Genomic DNA, 21,283 nt, shown 5'->3' on the forward strand with positions numbered 1-21,283 from the left:
GCACGTTTGAGCTTCAGCAAGAACCAATGAGGTTCATTCTCGTGTTACGCAGAACGTTTGAGCTTCAGCAAGAACCAATGAGGTTCATTCTCGTGTTACACAGCACGTTTGAGCTTCTGCAAGAACCAATGAGGTTCATTCTCGTGTTACGCAGCACGTTTGAGCTTCTGCAAGAACCAATGAGGTTCATTCTCGTGTTACACAGCACGTTTGAGCTTCTGCAAGAACCAATGAGGTTCATTCTCGTGTTACGCAGCACGTTTGAGCTTCAGCAAGAACCAATGAGGTTAATTCTCGTGTTACGCAGCACGTTTGAGCTTCAGCAAGAACCAATGAGGTTCATTCTCGTGTTACGCAGCGCGTTTGAGCTTCAGCAAGAACCAATGAGGTTCATTCTCGTGTTACACAGCACGTTTGAGCTTCTGCAAGAACCAATGAGGTTCATTCTCGTGTTACACAGCACGTTTGAGCTTCTGCAAGAACCAATGAGGTTCATTCTCGTGTTACGCAGAACGTTTGAGCTTCTGCAAGAACCAATGAGGTTCATTCTCGTGTTACACAGCACGTTTGAGCTTCTGCAAGAACCAATGAGGTTCATTCTCGTGTTACACAGCACGTTTGAGCTTCTGCAAGAACCAATGAGGTTCATTCTCGTGTTACGCAGCACGTTTGAGCTTCAGCAAGAACCAATGAGGTTAATTCTCGTGTTACGCAGCACGTTTGAGCTTCAGCAAGAACCAATGAGGTTAATTCTCGTGTTACGCAGCACGTTTGAGCTTCAGCAAGAACCAATGAGGTTCATTCTCGTGTTACGCAGCGCGTTTGAGCTTCAGCAAGAACCAATGAGGTTCATTCTCGTGTTACGCAGCGCGTTTGAGCTTCAGCAAGAACCAATGAGGTTCATTCTCATGTTACGCAGCACGTTTGAGCTTCCGCAAGAACCAATGAGGTTCATTCTCGTGTTACGCAGATCAACGCAGATGTTTATGTTCGCTGATCAATGTTAATATGTGCATAAAAGTCTAAATTCAATCTGTTCGTCATAGAAAGCGATCAAGTCTCTTCAGAGTACTTAGACTAAACCGCTCAATTCATATTAATTAGTTTTACGATCTCTCTATGAACTTTTTGAAGCCTCAAAGTGGTAGTTGCGAAGCTGTCAATGGAGGGACAGAAATCAGATATATATATTTTTTTATTTTTTTTCGGGTGAACTATCCCTTTAATCAACCTTCTAAATAACGTTAGGATGATTTCATGAAGGATAAATTACAATCAAGTCACTGTATTCTTTTTAAAACAAGATATATTGTTTTTACTCTTTATTAATGGATTATCTTGCAATAGAAACAATTTCAGAAAAATGCAAAACAGGCCAATACTATATGATAAATACATTTTTACACACTTTTTGATCCTGCAAGTTCTCCTGTCATTACAAATACAATCTAAAATAAAAATCGATGTGAAATAAATCAAGCAGCATAACAGTAATTCAACCTCAGAGATTTAAGTAACATTAAAGAAAGCACACGTCAGAAACACTGGAGCATTGCCGGTCCTGGAGAGCCAAAGTCCTGGAGAGTTTTGCTCCAACCCTGATAATAGCTCGGCTGCCTGTAGCTTTCTAGTAACTTCAGACATTGATGAGCTTGTTCATGTGTGTTTGATAAGGGTTAAAGCTAAACTCTGCTGGACTGTGGCTCTCTAGGACCGAAATTCGCCATCCGTGTGCAAGACAGGGAAAAATACAGATATGCACAGCATTAAAACAATTCAATAATAAATAAATCAGCATAATAATCTTAACCCTTTTTATGTGTATCAACAAAAAACATTTGTACCTCTTTAACTTATTTCCAACTAAATTTTGTCTTGCTTGGAGAGAGAAAACCTTTTTTGTTGAATTATTCCAGACAGCAACGCAAAACTTCATGCAGATAAACCCTTAGTTAGGGTCAGTAGTAGAGACGGGTCAGCATATCAGACTACTGCCATCAGTTAAACATGACAGTTACTCTATAGTGACACAAAATCTGTTTGGCATCATAACACATTCAATTTAGTCTTATAGAGCGTCAATATGTCTGTCTCTGAACAACGAACGAAAGATGAGTTGTGAGAAGATAGAAAATTTAATTTATTTTCAATCCAGTTCTGACTGGCAACCAAACCTAGTTAAAACAGAACTTTAGTAGTAACTACGCCAGGAGTTAATGTACATATTCATCATCACTGAGATCCGAGTCGTCGGCATCAACTTCCCCTTCAATCACGGATTTCTTCCCTTTACAGCACGAAACCACCAAGCCAATGAGAAAGACCTGCAACACAACAACAGGTGCATTAATACACACTACTCTCAGGATATTGCATCAATACTTTAGGTCCTTGTAGTGATGTGTTCATTCATTTCTTACAGTTCAAATAATATAGCAGGCCATTTTTTCCAAATTCATGAACTTACCAATAGGAAAGCCCAGTTGCCAAAATAGTAGATGGTGCTGAAGAACCAAAACTTGTGCAGGAACAGATATGATCTTGTTACTGTGCACTGGTCTGTAAAACAAAAAGTGAAGAAAACATTTTAAACGTCTTAAATTAAAGGACTGTTACAAAATATTTCTATTTCAAATAAATCCTGATTCTATTATTCAAAGACACAAAATATAACGCAGCACAACGGTTCTAAACATTGATAATAATAAGAAATATTTCTTGAGCAGTAAATCATCATATTAGAAAGATTTCTGAAGGATCATGTTACATGATAATGCTGCTGGATATATTGAGCTTTGCCATTACAGGAATAAATGACATTTTAAAACATATTAAAATAGTATTCTCGTCCCTGGACACAGCTCAGGTCCCTGCTTTAATGCAAGTCTAATAAGGACGCTAACGCTAATGTGTTTGCAGAGTCAGAAGGTCAGTAGGTTAGTCTTTCCCCCGCCGTCATGCAGAGCGAGGGGAAGTAATCACACATGCGCGATACGTGTTCTCATCAAAGAGCATGACACAGTAATTGCCGACACACACGCTTTGCAGGTTTGTGCTAACAACACGGCGCCTTTCAATTAAATGCATGAGAGAACCTCTTAGCAAGGGACGCCTCAAGCTAACCTGTCACACTGACCAGAAAACCGGCATCAAGCTGATGACCATGTCAATGAATAGGAAACCAGTGAGAACAATAACAAACATCTGGATTAAAATGACAAACAAATATTTAGGTAGTACTTGGCAACCCAAAATAGCCAACATTTTGACAAATCTGCAGAAAATAAAATATGTATTAGTAAAATTTCCAAAAAATAAGTCTCATAGTTTGAGGGAGAAAAAAAATCGAATTGCGATAATTCTGATAAAAATTGTGATTGAGATTTAAAATGTGTTTAAAACAAATTCCAGGTTTGCATTGTAAGAACTCACATGTAAGAACACATTGCAACGCTTCACTCTAAAACACAGCGCAGCAAAATTTGTTTAATTAAATCGATTTCATATATTGAGATAATCGCACAAAGCCATATTGCCATTTCAGTTTTATTTCGATTAATCATGCAGCCCTACAAATAAATGTATTTTTAATGTACAAATAATGTATCTAAGTATTAGGTCTTATATATATATTCACAAATCTGAGGTAGAATATTCAAAACATTTATAATGATAAAATATTTCTATACATCAAGATATGCATGAGAAATAATTTTCCAGTATTTTTTCCTTAACAACAAAAAAATATATTAATATAATTTTTTATTTCTCAAGTTTCTGCATGTCTGCAGATGTTATTATTTCAAATTCAAATCATAAAATATGTTTAAGTTGCCTGAGTTTGACGGCATGTATCGTTGGCACAGTTTGTAGTGCAGGCTGCAATATTAATGTACAATTAATTACAATATTTTGTCTAGAAACGCACATTTGACAGTAACTTGAGTTGACAGTAGCAGTAGCTTGAGTTGGGATGTAGATGTAACCACTCATATCATGGTAAAGTGTAACTACCTAATATATGGTTTCTTTCTATGGTATTTGTTATGAAAAACCGTTGCCAAATACATGACACAAATACTGTAAATATATTCCATTACTCCTTTAATACATTTTACACGTCTACTACAGTGACAATACAATACAATTTGATATGAACATCCCACATTTCTGCCACGATACCATGGTGCAGTTACAGTAAATCTATGGTCAATGATGGTGATTTGTAGATTGAAATGCCTCCAAACGGGATGGTTCATTGCAAAGTGTTTCTCGTGTCAGTGCTGTTGTATCTGGCTTTAGACTATAAACCTTAAAGACGCGTGTTCTTCAGTGAATTCAAGCGCTTCTCACTGGATCTCACAGTGCTGTTTATTGATCGTGTAACCGAGCGTGTAAACATCTGCTCTAATAAGCTTGTGCTTATTAGTGACGTGGTTCAAACGAGTAGCGCGGTTTCCTTCCGCTTTTGGTACAAACACATTATATCAAACTTTTGTTATCATTTTATCTGGGAAATTATATTGTGATAATTATAGTTATCTTTTTTATCACCACATGCGGTTTACATTTTACATTTACATTTACATTTATGCATTTGGCAGACGCTTTTATCCAAAGCGACTTACATTGCATTATCCTATACATTTATACATAGGTATGTGCAATCCCCTGGGATCGAACCCACAACCTTGCGATGTTAACGCAATGCTCTTACCACTGAGTTTAGTTTAATGCTAATATGTCTGTTGGTCTTATGTTTGTACTACACAATGAAGTGGGCAAGATAGCTAATGCGAGATGTTCCTGTATGAAGAAGTTGATCTGCGCTCACGGATCAAACGCAGCGAGTGTCACTACAGCAGGAGGCTTGTAATCAGCTCAATCTGTCGAGGTGCTTGTGAAGAAGCGGCCCTACAGAGTGGGGTCTACAGAGGGAAGGGAGGAGAAGTAGAGAGAACGATCTGATAGTGTTTATGCAGATAATTAGCGGCTCCTGGCATGCAACAGGAGGTTGGTTGAGGCATGAAAACCTGCTTAAAAGAGAGAAGTGAAGGAAAACCCGAGCGGCACCAGAGGTCACTGAACTCACTCCGTGTTATACATCCTATCATCTCATGCACATGCAGTCGAAGGCTCCATTTGCACTCGGCATTAACCTCGGCCCCAAGTGATCCAATCACAAGTGGTCAGTCAGAACCAGGATTGCTGCTCAAATCTAGTATTACATGCAGTCTTAAAAATGTCTCCACTGACCACTCGCGATCACTTCCTACATCAGAGAGTATGGACACTTCTAAATGTTTCATCAGAGGGAAGCTTCCTTTAAGAAAAAAACCTAGGGGAAGTTTAGTACCTCCACACGTGGTTTGAGTGATCTGATAATTTCATATTTCAGGATTGTGTGTCAAATTCAGGTCATTTTTAAATAGAAAAGCAAAGTTAGTAAAGATAGACTTGTTTGTTTTGAAAACTTTAAAAAAGTCTAGACAGAGAGACTATAGATAGATACATAGATAGACAGACAGACAGACGGATATATAGATAGAGACAGACAGATAGACAAACATATAGATAGATGCAGACAGACAGATAGATGAGACAGACTGATAGAGAGGAACAAATGACGGACAGACAGACGATAGATAGATGATAAATACAAACAGACAGATAGACGAATGATAGATAGATTCAGACAGACAGACAAAAGACAGACAGATAGATAGATATAGACAGACAGACAGACAGACGATCGAGACAGACAGACAGACGATCGAGACAGACAGACAGACAGACAGACGATCGAGACAGACAGACGATCCAGACAGACAGACAGACAGACAGACAGACAGACAGATAGACAGATAGACAGATAGACAGATAGACAGATAGATAGATAGATAGATAGATAGATAGATAGATAGATAGATAGATAGATAGATAGATAGATAGATAGATCTGGACCTGTTTGAGAGCAGGCACAATCCTCCCCTCCTGCACTTTTCCTGCCATCTGCAGCTCAGCAGATGCTCACCTGAGTTACGGGGCAGATGGTTCTCAACAGTGCTCTGGCTAAACATATCATCGTGTACACACTGACCCGGTTCACCTTCAGATCGCAGTCACTGCTGACGGAGAACGCCTGCCAAAGACCACAGCCATTCAGACCCACAGTCTGCTCACTCGCCCGGTATGTGTGGCATTGTGTTGGCATGGGCCTTTTGAGCACTGACTGTTAAAGGAATAGTTCACCCATATATAGAAAATTCTGTCATCATTTACGCACCCTCATGTTTTCCAAATCTGTATGCTGCTATTTTTTTTGTGGAATACAAAAGTAAAAATGTATGAAAAATCTAAATTTATAAATTTATGAGGTAATATTCACAGGTAAAGAACACAGGTAATTAATTCATAGTCCGAGTCATAGACCAGACAATGAGCGCGAGACAATGAGCACAGGTGTGTGCTTCTATGCCAGAGGTGATGAGTGTGCTGATGAGGTGCCGGTGAGGAACAGGAGGGATGCTGGGAAATGTAGTGTGCTAAGGTGACTGGATAAAAGAAATCCATACTGCACTTAAGTCCTAGTCTTCTAAAGCCATACAATAGCTTTGTGTGAGAAGCAGATTAAAATAAAAGTATTTTTCTCACACACACACACGCGCACCACTGGAGCTATCCAGTTTAAAATGGTTTAGAATTATAATGAATTATAATAAAAGTAAAACTGAACAAATAAGATTGGCTTATATGCACTATACTGTTCAATACTTTGGGGTCGGTACGATTATACGAATAGTAAAATACCATTACAATTTAAAATAATTGATTTAATATAATATACTGTTTTAATATAATTTAAAAAGTAATTTATTCATGTGATGACACAGCTGAATTTTCAGCATCATTATTACAGTCTTCAGTGTCACATGATCCTTCAGAAATCATTCTAATATGCTGATGTGCTGCTCAAGAAACAGGTTTTATTATTATTAAAGTTGAAAACAGTTTGTCTGCTTCATATTTGTGTGGAAACGTGATTTATTTTTATTTCCAGGATACTTTGATGAATAGAAAGTTCAAAAGCAGCCTATATAACTGTATATCTATATAATATTTATATAAACAGCATTTATGAGATTGAGAATCTTTTTTAACATTGTCTTTAATGTTCTTTTGAACGAATTAATGCATCCTTGCTGAATAAAAGTATTCAAGAAAAGAAAAATCTCACCGACCCTACATTTTTTAATAGTAGTGTATATAATAATAATAATAATAATAATAATAATAATACATGTCATATAAAAAAATGTCATCAATGTCTAAACACCAATTTTGGATACAGCTGAATGATTAGCAGCTGCAATAATGACTTCAATTTTGTTCTTTTCCTCATATAAAGTTATTGTTTGACTTCAAAAAAAGACTTTGGAATGACCGCATTTGGAACTCTTTTTACGGTCATTATAGAGATGGTAATGGCAAGAACTGTTGAACAATTCTTCACAATTTTTTCCTTTCTGAGAAAATGAGAAAGGTTTGGAACAAGATGAGCGTGAGTTCATAATAACGGTTTTCATTTCTGAGGGAATTATCCCATTAACAGAGGGAAGTGACTGAAAGGAAGCCCGTGTCAGAGTGTGAGTTCAGTGTGTGGTCAGTACAGCGGAGCAGCTCTCTCTGAAAGCATGCATTATTAATGATGACTCATTTGTTTCTGTGTATACACTGAAAAAGAACAGGGTGGAAATAGAGGAAAAGTGCTCTAAAGTGCTCTCTCCGTATGAGAAGAACATTCTCTCAACCTCTCAGTTTGTTTGGGGATTTTTGATTGTTTTTGCCCTTTCTCTACAATGTTTTCTGAAAGCACTCTGCGCATTTCACTACGTACCCGAGTTTTCCGGGACCGCTGAACCTCTCGATGGAAAGCTGCCTGGCTCTACTCGATCTGAGTGAACCCCAGAGATGGGTCTTGAAAACACCCTTATCCTCACCCTATAATGTCTTGAGGTCTGATATTATGTATTATGATATTACCCTATATTGTCTTGAGGTCTGTATATTATGTCTCTCAGATACCACCAATACTGCAAACACAACGTTCTGCCTTCTGATTCCAGATGATGATGAACCCACTGTGGGTTATAAAAAGTTCCTCATTACGAATGCAGTACTCAATCAAAATCTGTCTTTTTCATATCTCATCATGTATCTTTTGCAAACTTTGCTTAAAAATAATTAACTTGATGGTCCCGGTCAGTGTTATCGTAAACAACATATTTAAAAACATTTTAATTAACTGAAATAAACATAAAAACTGAAACTAATTCATGAAGTACGGTTTCCTCAAGAGCAACAGAACTATTTTAAACATTGATAATAATAATAATAAAAATGCAGCTATTACAGTCACGCAAGTTCAGCTCCTATCTCCTTTGAATTGGGAAACATCAAATTCTCCAAAGCTGTTCACCAAGCTTACAATTAAATTTCACCAATAAAAACTGACACCAAATGTCTCATATTCAGTTTCTAAATGCTCAAATCATGACAAAAAAACCCCTGGAATTTTCAGGTTGGAGAAGCCAATGCGCACGTGCAGTCATAAGATGTCTCAGAACACGGACTGTTTCTACAGCCACCGGAGCTTCAAAAAAAGTGACTGGCTTTATTACTTAGAAGGCGGGACTTATTCCGCCATATTGCGCGTTGCACTTTCTCCCATTCATAGTAATACTAGTGCAATGTTTTCTATACATAAAGTCTTTGCTATTAAGTTTTTTTGGCCGCATACTGTGATCGTACTAAAAGGATGTTAATTGGCATAAAAAGCCCTCCAAAAAGCTGTCACTCATCTCAGTTCATCGCGATCTTACGAAGTTCAGTTATAATCAATGAAGCTGTCTACATTGCACAATGAATCTCTTATTTACATCGTGTCTAAACTTCGATTGTTATAAAGAGGATTTGTGAGCGTGCAGTAACCTGCACTAAACAAAAACTCTGACGTGTTTCTGACGGTGAGTGAAATCTGACTAACTTAAAACACGTCTGATTGGCCATTGCTTTCAAGAGATACACATGTCTGTGATCGGCTTCATTGCTCAACGCTGCAAAAACACGTTGTAAACAGAAACCCTTTGACACTTTTCAGAGCGCAAACACAAAAATGCCCTGGGGTGTTTGTCAAATATGATATTATTACAGTTACAACCGAGGGTGCCGTAGAAGCCTCTCATTTTGAGCCCAAGGTAATAGCCTATGCCATCGGCCAGTCCTGCTTTAGGGTACGCCATGAAAACCTCATCTTTTTCATTACTTGCATTACATTACAAAAAAAAAAAAAAATAGTCAGTCTCAGTAACAGCATGTATATGAGAACTGTGTGCACTGGGTCTGAATCAGCTTAAATGAGACACCATTAAGATGCATTAGACTCTCTCTATGTACCAGCGGCCCACATCTACCACTAAAGTAACACCATGGGGTGCACATGGCGGCGTGGACCCGTGCCAGGCGGTGCCTGACGTGGCTATTAATTAAAGTGTTCCTTAATTATCTGCTCTGTTTTAGTGCTTAGCTGAGTAATTATAGCCAGCTCTCAATGCACCAGACCGGGGGTGAATTCAGAGAGAATAAGAGACAGACAAAGGGAGGAAAACAAGCGATCGATGGTTTAAAGCTGGTGGTTCAACTAATAAAAGAAAATTGTGTCATCCTTTTACTCACCCTCATGCCATTCAAAACCAGAATGACTTTTTTTCTTCTGTGGGACACAAAAGGAGGATTTTGTAGAATTGTACCGGTCACTCTTTTTCCAATAAATGGAAACTGAGGTATTTAAGGTTCAAAAAGGAAGTAAAAGGCAACATAAAAGCATCATAAAATTTGTCCACATGATTCATGCAATATATTCTTAAGTCTTTTGAAGTCATATGATAGCTTTGTGCGAGAAACTTAATATATTATTATCTTTTCCCCCCAAGTGAGCTGTTAACCTCTGTGAGCAGATCAATGAGTGAGCAAGTCAACTCGAAAAGACTATTTAGAGCAGTTTTGTGAACTAGATGAACTGATTTATTGAAAAGATCAGACTCAAAAGAATGAATCAGTCATGAATCAGACATGAATCAGACATAACCATTTCTGTCTGATTCATGAATAATTAATTATTTATATCACTTCTGTTTTGCGAAATGATCCATTGAAAGAATTAAACCTCAAAATAATAAATCGTCCTAATCTTGATGAACACATTAATGTGAATGTAAAGATCTTCCTTTTCACTTACATGATCTGTTCCTCATTATACAAATCTACCATATGTCTTCAGAAAACTTGGAATACAGCGAACAATTAATCTGTATAGGGATGCCTTTTCATCCATTTTGAAGCGTGTCCTCCTTTATTCTATATGCATGGAAAAGATGAACCAGCACAACTCTTCAAAATCGTCCTGTTGTGTTTTAAGGAGGAAATAAAGTCATATAGGTTTAGATCAACATGAGGGTTGATCAATAACGACAGCATTTTAATTTTTGAGGACAAGAAGCACAAATCCTGGAAGTGTTATCAGTCATTATATTGGAAGCAAATGCACTCTCTCTGTCTTTCAATCTGTCTCTTTATTTTTGTTTAGCAAACAGATGCCTACATTTGGCACTCATTTCTCAAAAAGCTTCAACTGGAGCATTCACAAACCTTTATCACAAAGGAATAAAAGTGAGAGAGCCAAAAACAGGCAGCGAGAAGGCATGGGCTTTCCAGAACGACCTCACGGGGAAGAGAAAAAGCAGCAGAAAAGCTGAGTGTAATGTTCATATTGAGGAAACTGCGGAATGGGAGGGCGTCAGATCGAGTGCGGAATTGCATACAATCAAAGAAAAGGTGGCACTTTTCACTACAAATAATCTTGTGAGGTTAGAATAAAATCAGATTGAAAGTGCAGTGGAGGAGTGCAGCAGTAGAGCATGAGTGATATCAGAGCTGCCGTCTCACCTGTTACCAATCCTCATATTTATAGCAGCAATATAACAGACAGACTCACGTGACTCATAATTCATAGTCATCCATAGCACCTCTCTGGGTAAATGTGCGTGGAGAAAGAAAATGGAGCATGTGAATACTTCACATTTAAACTATTATTGAATCAGAACATCTTTAAAATGTATCAAGGAGCTGTATTTGAATATAGCTCTGGTTTTAACCGCATATGAAGAATTTATAGCCATATACTGTTCAAAAGTTTGGGGTCAGTATGATTTTTGATTTCGATGGAAAGGAATTAATACTTTTATTCAGCATGAAATGCATTAAATTATGATGCTTTAAAGTGACAAAATTAAAGGGTTAGTTCACCCAAAAATGAAAATAATGTCATTAATGACTCACCCTCATGTCGTTCTAAGCCCGTAAGACTTCGGAATACTCCGTTCATCTTCGGAACACAGTTTAAGATATTTTAGATTTAGTCCGAGAGCATTCTGTCCCTCCATTGAAACTGTATATACAGTATACTGTCCATGTCCATAAAGGTAATAAAAAGATCATCAAAGTAGTCCATGTGACATCAGTGGGTTAGTTAGAAGTTTTTGAAGCATCGAAAATACTTTTTGGTCCAAAAATAACACAAAATAAGACTTTATTCAGCATTGTATTCTCTCCCGGGTCTGTTGTGAATCTGCGTTCAGGACTCCGCAGTGACGCTGCTGACGGAAGGCGCTGATGACGTGTTATCTGGTGCGCCCGAGCTTCGTTTACAGTCTGAGGGAGACGCACGCTATATTCAAGCTATTCTACATTGTTTGCGTGGATATCATTTTTTTAATGGTGCGTAAATGTGCATGTCGCGGATGAGACACTTTTACAGCGTGCGTTTCCCTCAGACTATAAATGAAGCTCGGGCGCACCAGAAATACACGTCATCAGCGTCTTACGCCATCAGCGGAACTGTAAAGGATTGACAACAGACCCGGGAGAGAATACAATGCTGAATAAAGTCTTATTTTGTGTTATTTTTGGACCAAAAAGTATTTTCGATGCTTCAAAAACTTCTAACTAACCCACTGATGTCACATGGACTACTGTGATGATGTTTTTATTACCTTTATGGACATGGACAGTATACTGTATATACAGTTTCAATGGAGGGACAGAATGCTCTCGGACTAAATCTAAAATATCTTAAACTGTGTTCCGAAGATGAACGGAGGTCTTACGGGCTTAGAACGACATGAGGGTGAGTCATTAATGACATTATTTTAATTTTTGGGTGAACTAACCCTTTAAAGTGTCGGTAAAGATTTTAACATGGTTACAAAAAAAAAATCTAAAATAAATGCTGTTCTTTTGAACTCAATATGTTAATCAAAGAATCCTGACAAAAAAAAATATATCATGATTTCCACAAAAACTTGATTTCAAAGAATGATTTCCGAAGGGTCGTGTGACACTGAAGACTCGAGTATTGATGCTGAAAATTCAGCTTTGCCATCACAGGAATAAATTAATTATATTAAAATAGAAAACAGTTCATTTAAATTGTAATAATATTTGACAATATTACTATTTTACAGTATTTTTGATCAAATAAATGCAGCCTTGATGAGCATAAGAGACTTCTTTCAAAAACATCAAAGAATCTTAACGACATCAAACTTTTTAATGTGTGTTTATACAACATAACATATATAATTTATCATTTGACAAATAAACACTTTGATAAGTGGAAATTAGTTTGAGACACCAGTCAGAAATACATTTATAAATACATGAAACAAACTATACTTTTAAGATTTTGTATATTAAAAGTAAAACTGCCAATGTTAAAGCGACAAAGGTCTCAAATCTCATTCAAATCTCAGGCAATTTGCAAAATACGATGTGATCATTGCAGCTGGTCCACCTTTACAGGTACTCTGCCCTGCCCCATCTGTGAGCCAGTGGCATCGCTCTCTCCTCTCCTTCTCTCAAGCACAGTCCTTCTCCCTGGGCCAGCTCAAGGCTTGGCTACATCTCTCAACAATACAAGAGTTTGGTGGCTACAGCCAGTCATCAGATGGGCACCCCCCTTCCTTGGTGTTTTGTCGATTTAAGCCCATAACACTTCGGGAGGGCTCGACAGCAGATCCAGCGTCCTGGATCTACCCCTGCTGACCACCACCCAACTCTATGCCGTTTTTAGTCCTTCAACAGCCATCCCCCAAATAGGGAGGTTTGAGTAGGCAGGACATCGTAGACAGAACACATCAAGAACTTTATCCAACGTCCTTCCATGGTCCAGATGTCCTGCCACGCCAGGGCCCTTTCTCCGACGCCCTCCCACATTGTCCAGCTGCCGTGTTTTTTAAGATCCATCTCCCTTCAGGTACTGATTTTGCCATGATGGTGAGGTCGTCCATAAATGCTCTTATAGGTACCCGCTGGATGCCACTTGCCAACACTGTGCCTCAACGCAACTTCTCTGCTGATTTAACAATAAGGTTAATCGCTGTCAAAAACAAAATCACTGAGATTGTGCAGCCAGTGACAATGCCCACCTAGCCTCTGCCATTCGGTGGTAAAGTCTCAACAGGTGAAGCGCATGTTGAAGTTGTCATAGTAATGCTGCAAGAGCTTCTGGAAACGCTCTGGGACATGGTAGGTCAAATCATTGTCAAATCCACCAGCTAGTGGGGTATCGTCCCAAACGCATTTGTTAAATCCAGCCACAGAACTGCCAGGTCACCACGGTTCTTTTTCGCATCTTTGATAATCTTGATGATTATCAGTACCGCCCCGTCCTTCGGATGAGACATTAAACCGAGGTCCTGACTCTCTGTGGTCACAAAAAATCCCAAATTTGCCCATTGGCCTCTGTCCATCATGGCCTCCTAATCATCCCCATATATATACTAATTGGCTTCATCACTCTGTCTCCTCTCCACCAGTAAGCTGGTGTGTGGTGGGCGTTCTGGCGCACTATGGCTACCGTCGCGTCATCCAGGTGGATCCTGCACATTGGTGGTGGTTGAGGAGATTCCCCCTTCCATATGTAAAGCACTTTGACTGCCGACAAAAGCGCTATATAAATGTAATGAATTATTATTATTATTATGCTGGTGTGATCAAAACAGCCTGCTACCCCTGGAACTCCCCCCTTTTGGACAGACGTGTCCATGTACCCGTTGTCCATCATAAAGGTGGTCAGCCTCTTCGCCAGAATCCCTAAAAAAAAATTGCCTTCGACATTAATGGTGCGTTCACACCGGACGCGAATAGCGCGTCAGGCGCGAGTGATTTCAATGTTAAGTCAATGCAAAGACGCGTTACGCGCGTAAAAAAATCCTGTGGCACGAATGAGGTGTAAAGTGCGGCGCGGTAGACGCGAATACGCCTCAATTGAGCGTCTGGCGCTGTTACACGCGAATGATTTTATAGTGTTTTTTTGTGCATTCACGCATTTGACGCGAATTCGCGTCTGCCGCCCGAGTTGAAAAATCTGAACTTCTGCTTCAATTCGCGCCGCGTTAACCAATCAGGAGCCTGCTTGCTTCACGTGACATAGCATAACAAACTCCTGCTCGAAGTCACTCATTCAAAACTCAAAAACTCATTCAGAAACTAATTTTAGCTGTGAGTGATCACCTGGAATTATATGACTCAAGTTCATACTTTTATAGAGACAGAACAAAAAGGACCTCGCTTGGAAGAAGATAAGTGAGGAGATTGTACAACCTGGTAAGTTGTAAGATATACAAATTTCACTTTTGTGTCACGTTATTGACCTTCTAACTCGCTAGTAAGCTGACGTGTTGCTAGTTTACAACTATTTAAATGATCTATCAACATCAGACATCTTGTAAAAAGATGGCCGCCAACGGGTTTCGAAACTTTCGCCTCTGACGCGCGTAAATTCTGCTTCAAATGTATGTTTTTACGCACGTTAATTTCACTCTTGACGCGCGAATGGACACAAAGTGATCAAGCGTATAACTAGACGCGGCAGGCGAATTTGACGCGCTATTCGCGTCCGGTGTGAACGCACAGTAAGGAGTGAGATGGTATGGATTTGCTTAATCCCTATATACAGTAGTTATCTTCCTTAGAGATGAAGCATCCCTCAGCAACCAGGTTTTAATTATTTAAAACCTTTCAATTTAAATTTCATTCTGTTCTTCACACATTATGATCCTATATGGCTTCACAAGACATGGAGTTCAGTGCATGAGTCATATGAACTGCTTTTATGGGGCTTTTTATTCATTTTCAAAGCTTGACAGTTCCAGACCCCATTCATGGTATGGACGAGCATATATGATAAATGATAAAAGGACTTCTCTTTTTTGAAACTTCCCTTTAAAAGTCACTTAAAAAATCACTTTAAAAGTTAAAGTGTTCTGCTGCAACCACATTGGCCAATGTGGGTCTTTCACGTTAGATGTCCCTCTGAAATTGTGTTCGGTGATGTTAATATATTCCAGGTAAATGTTCTTCAGAAGACATTTACACTGTAGTATGCAATAAATACAATTCAATGAAACAATTGTGGCCTTTGCCTATTCTGAAAAACACATTCCCTGTATTCATTCAACAAGCACCTTTGACAGAACTATCACAAAACAACTTATTTATGTTCTGTCCTTCAAACTAATTTATCAATCACTGACATTTTGATATTATCTCTCGGTCTCTTCATTACAGCAGCATCTGAAGCTACAGAAGAACACATTGTGGTGAAGAATCTCGGGTTTAGGAACAAACAAAACGACTGGCATCTGCCGACCTCCGTGAGAGCGAAGCCCAATTCATCCAGATAATGACTAAACAGTGATTTGTGTTGTGAAGAAAAAAAATTGTATTGTAAAAAAAAAAAACGAGCATAAGTATCTGCCATCTTTGAACATATCAAACATCATTCTCCTGAACATCCCTGATGCTGTTGCTAGGGAACAGTCCTGACAGTAGGGTGAACACTTGATTTCTTCAGCATTATAATGTGTCATGGCTTCCCATGTCAGAGATATGACACTTATGAAATCCTATTTTCAACTAAAAGAAAGTTTAACATTGTTTCATGTTTATAGTGTCACATTATTGCACTGTGATGACATCAACTGGCAATATATTTAGATAATATGGGACTGTATTAATAAAATATTAAATGGTAAATGGACTGCATTTATATAGCGCTTTCACAGACCCAATGGCCACCAAAGCTCTTTACATTTAGCCTCACATTCACTCATTCATACACCGACGGCGGTGTCAACCATGCAAGGCGCCATCCAGCTCGTCGGGAGCAGCTGGGGTTAGGCGTCTTGCTCATGGACACCTCGACACTTGGTCAAGTGGAACCGGGGATTGAACCACCAACCTTCTAGTTTGTAGACAATCTACATGAACCACTGAGCCACTGCCGCCCCTAAGTTTTTTTTAAACTGTAATAAAATATAAAAAAATCATGATAAAAGGCACCATGCATTGCCAAAAATCATGGTAGTACAATGGTGACTTAGTAACCTCCCCCCAAACACATCTTTTTGTGGTACTTTTTCTTGTAATAAGCATTATGAACATTCACTCAATTCAATGAGCTGAATTATAAAAATGTCACATGCGTGCTTGAGATGGTGCCAATGTTCCCTTCAGTCAAACTGAGGCCTGAGCAGATTTGGAATGTACACCAGTGAGATGGAGAATGAGAATTTAATTAAAACTGTGGATTAGACAAGTTTCCTAAAGTTCCAAGAGAAAAATAAATGCATGCCGAGTAATTACTTTTTTTAAAAACAAAATTAATACAATTCAAATGAGTCAATACAGCATCAATCAGCATCAATAAGCTTAATTGTGAATGTTTTATGAGCAGTAGGATAAGCGCACTCTTTTTTTTTTGTTAGGAAAAGAGAGAACGATATCCATCCGCACAATAAACAATCATTGTTCACAACCAAAACAATGTTCTTCTGCAAAATTCATGAAGTTTTGTTTTTAAAAGTTACATATACCTTTAATACGGTTATATTTGTATTCATTAAAACGCAATCATATACAGTATTTTGAACTTGTATGTTATATTCCAAGTTTCCTGAATCCTGAAGTAAAGTCAACAATCATGCACACTTCATATAGATTATTAAAGGGTTAGTTCACCGAAAAATAAGAATTCTGTCATTAATGAACACTTTATAAAAAATAAAATAAAAAGACCTGCAACGCATGTGTGTTCTGTTGATTCGAGAGCTGAAGTACTGTTGTTCCATGAACTCGCTTTGGATAATATTTTTTCTGCAAACAAAGCACTCGCGTCGCTTTATAATATTGAGGTTAAACCACTGGAGTCACATGGATTACTTTAATGATGTCTTTCCTACCGTTCTGGACCTTGAATGTGGTAGTTACGTACTCCCAATGGAGGGACAGAAAACTCTTGGATTTCATTAAAACGATCTTCATTTGTGTTTCGAAGATGAACGAGTGTTATGGGTTTGGAAGGACATGAGTGTGAGCAATTAATGACCAGAATGTTCATTTTTGGGTGAACTAACCCTTTAATTCGCTTTTTTTTTTTTTAGCTTGACAGCCCCTACATCCCCTTCCACATTTTATGGAAAAGGCCAGTATTAACATTCAGTTAAACATCTCCATTTATGTTTCATGGGAAAAATAGAAACTCAAACAGGCTTGAAACATTATGACTGAGGAAATATTGACAGAGAGCTAATCCTTTAACAGTAAGACTAAAGTATCTTTTAATCTTCTTTGGAGTGTCTGAAAATGCCTTATAAATGTAACAGAGGCATGAATATTTCATTTTTTAAATCTTTATTATTTATTTTCTATCTTGTATCAACAGTGCTTCAAGCTCTTAAGATCAGTGCATTAAAAATCAACAGGATATATTTTTCCAAACAAACCACATCTGTGCATTTGCTGAGAGCCAGACGAGCATCAGGCGTTCATTAGACCATGGTTAGAAATCAATCTGACAGGATGAGGAAATTTATGCCTGGCCGACTGGAGGGGAGAGCAGAACATTGTAAGTTTCATTTTAATTTGCGGCTCCTGAATCTATTGGCACACCAAGTGACTTGGTGGATGGTAGCCATGGCAACAATACTTGATCCTCCAGATACACTGCATATATCTGAACTAAAATGAACAAATATAATATCATTAAACGAGTGCAGAGAGAGACAGGAAGAGAGATGTGCACAAGCTAAACTAAATCTGAAAGACTAAGGAAAATGATAATACAGTTGCCTGTTGAATGCATATACACGTAGTAAAGTAAAGACATAAGCGGTGCCTTTTATGTCAAATGCACTCCATAGCTGTGCTTTCAGCAGTGCAGATGCCTTCAGCAGAGATTTGAACACAAATTCTGCATACATAGCAAGATCCCATGAATCCCAGCGCCTGTTTAACTGCCCTTTTACTAAGGGTTGACGGTATAACCGTAATCTTATATCTCAGCATGACTAATTTAGGGTACGGATAATATGTATCCCAATATTGCTTTTTCTGCTGATTATATGTAACTCTTGAGTTAAAAAGACTTAATAAAATAATATTTTATTGAGTATATATATATATATTCAATAAAATATTTATATCTATATCTAAATCTATATATTTAATAAAATATATATATATACATTCTGAACAAAATAATATAATAATATATATAATATAACAAAATAATAATAATAATATAATATATATATATATATATATATATATATATATATATATATATATATATATATATATAGCTATTTTTATTTTACATTTTTCTTATTAAAAATAAGAACAAAGAAGCAAATTACAAACAGTAAGACAAATACAATAGATACAATAAAGATAGAAATTAAATAAACTTTATGTTTTTCAGCTACAGTAGGTTTATTTAAAGCTGCAGTCCTTAACTTTTTTGGGTTAAAAATTATCCAAAACTAATGTTTGAGCAAATACATAACCAGTCAGTGTTCAAAGCTATCTGCTTGCCTTATCTCGATTAAAAACGGCTTGTAATAATGTTTTTAATTCCAGTGGTACTGGTGGATTTCCGTGCAAAAAATCATGCAAGTATATCTAACAATATAACATTCAGCAAATAGCCTAGAAATCGAATAAAGTCGTCAAATGTAAAAAAAATTTGATTCAGACCGAACGCACTGATCTAATATACTGGCACACATCCGATTTGTTTCCCAACTGTTGTTCACTTAAGACATAACGGAGTGTGTTTATGAGAATACTCAGCATATTTTGTGTGTAAGTGACAGTTTGGGGATGTATCCTAAGCCCAAAGCACATACACAGAAACCTGCTGAGGAACAGCGTGAGTTCTTTCATAGCTTAATGTGCAGCTTGATAACACTTTATAATATCAAACATGTTCCTTCACTTTGATTGGACATAAAGGAGGGCCAAAAACGCACCGAAAGGAACGGAGAACAATAATCGCTTTATTTCAATTATCATGTTTTCATAACCGTTTGGAAGCCAAAATCTAAAATTATGGTTAATCGCACAGCCCTAGAATATACAGTCAAACCAAAATGTATTCAGACACCTTCAACATTTCTCACATTATGACAGTTTATTCGCTATAGTTTAGAAAATGGAAATAAAATATGACAAGAACTCAGAGTTATCAAATCAGTTGATATTTCACTGGTTATGACTATCCTTCTGTTAGACTGTCTCACAAATGAATTAGATTGAATAGCTGTCAGCGGTTACATTTAAGTACACAATTAGATAATACCAATTTAGCTCAACCAATTACCAAGAAATGCTTAATTTTGTTCAGTCTGTGGTGTAAAAAGGTCACATTAGCAATTAAAGAAAAAACTCTTAAGCAAAACACGGTCAGGTCAAAGTGTCTGAATAATTTTTGGTCCCAAATTTTTATAAATTTTACTGATAGTCCACTGTATGTAGAATTTGTGGGTATAATATGTCACAGTTTACTTTATTTTGCTATCCTCACTTACACAAATTGACTACAGTGTCCTGCACCCACTAATAAAACAATATAAAAAAATATATCTGGAGTCCGAAATTTGTTTGCTTTGACTGTGTATATATATATGAAATGTACATATGAATGTCACGTTCAAAGCCATAACATTGTCAATATCTGCATCTATAACTGCAAATCAAATAAAGTCTATATAAATGTGTCAAGTTGTGACGTTGCTTGGCAACTGTAAGCAACTAAACTCTTAATAAAGCACCCCATAATAACAAGTTCTTCGACATTTTGACTTGTTCCGGATGTCACCCTCTGTATTTTCACATTTATTCGTATTTCACTTTCACGTGAAAATAACGTAAAGCAGTCCTACTGACTACCAGCAACACAAATACATCCACTACCTTACCGGATGACACATTCCTACTGTCGCACGGTATATCCCATCATATCCCCCGGCACTAATTGACACTCTCCATCACTCAAACACAAAGCACTTCCTCTTGCGCTTGAAGGACAACCCAACCCTGGCATTATTGCCAATCCAAGCTGTGCTCTGTGAAGCAGGACTCGCCTCTTGCTCTGTCGACTTGAGGCGTGGAAGTGGCGGGGTTCGAGAGCACGGGTCGGGCCCTGCGGGGAGAGATGCTCTCGGTTGGATACCGCGCCCTCCCTGTCGCATGTGTTCTCCCTGCTTGACACTTCCACCCACTCACGCCTGGTTGTGCAACGGCTGTTACGCAAGACAGAGCAGCTTCCAGAGTGATGAGAAGAATCGGGTTGCTGCACAAGAGGGAGCGATCTGGCAGAGCGAGTGGACTGCAGATGAAAAACGGCAACAAAAGCAGAGAGAGCGAGAGAAAAGTCGATATTATTCAATTCTTTCATCTACAGGCCAGCTAGCAGGGCAGGTTTTTGCCGCAGGTCAACAGGAACGGAGAGGACGGAGCCAGGAAACTCTCTTCTCATCAAGGGTCTCAAAGTGACAGATGATAGGTTGAGAGTGGAGTCTGGAGAGAATTGAGGAAACGGCTGAATTGATTACTCATTCAATTACAATAATTAAGCAGCTACTTGAGGCACTCTGTCTTAACATGCTTTTTGTCATTTATTACTCTTTGAAAGAAGAAAAGAGTCCTCAATTTCTCTTTAAGACAAAAAGGAGCTCAACGGGGGACACTTTTGTGTTCATGAGCATCAAATTAATCCCTACGACCATAAAAAAATAATTGTGTGACCAGCACACACAAGGTCAGAAACTCTTTTAAAAAAAAATTAAATAAAGGGAGGTTCTCAGCCTTTGTAGGTTCTACT

The 21,283-nt window shown here is 38.0% G+C and overlaps 1 protein-coding gene across 1 annotated transcript in view; it reads right to left on the reverse strand.

Moving 5' to 3' along the window:
- Window positions 1–1,206: 1,206 nt before the first annotated feature.
- lmbrd1 (LMBR1 domain containing 1) overlaps window positions 1,207–21,283 on the reverse strand; it is a 94,684-nt gene continuing 74,607 nt past the window's right edge. The window contains exons 15-16 of the mRNA XM_079636404.1: window positions 2,468–2,559; window positions 1,207–2,324 (exon numbers count right to left, since the gene is read on the reverse strand). Coding sequence (XP_079492530.1) covers window positions 2,214–2,324; window positions 2,468–2,559 — 203 coding nt within the window. The 3' untranslated portion in view covers window positions 1,207–2,213. The remainder of the gene's footprint in view (window positions 2,325–2,467; window positions 2,560–21,283) is intronic.

Source organism: Phoxinus phoxinus, assembly GCF_949152265.1.
Source record: "Phoxinus phoxinus genome assembly, chromosome: 14".
NCBI lineage: Eukaryota > Metazoa > Chordata > Actinopteri > Cypriniformes > Leuciscidae > Phoxinus > Phoxinus phoxinus.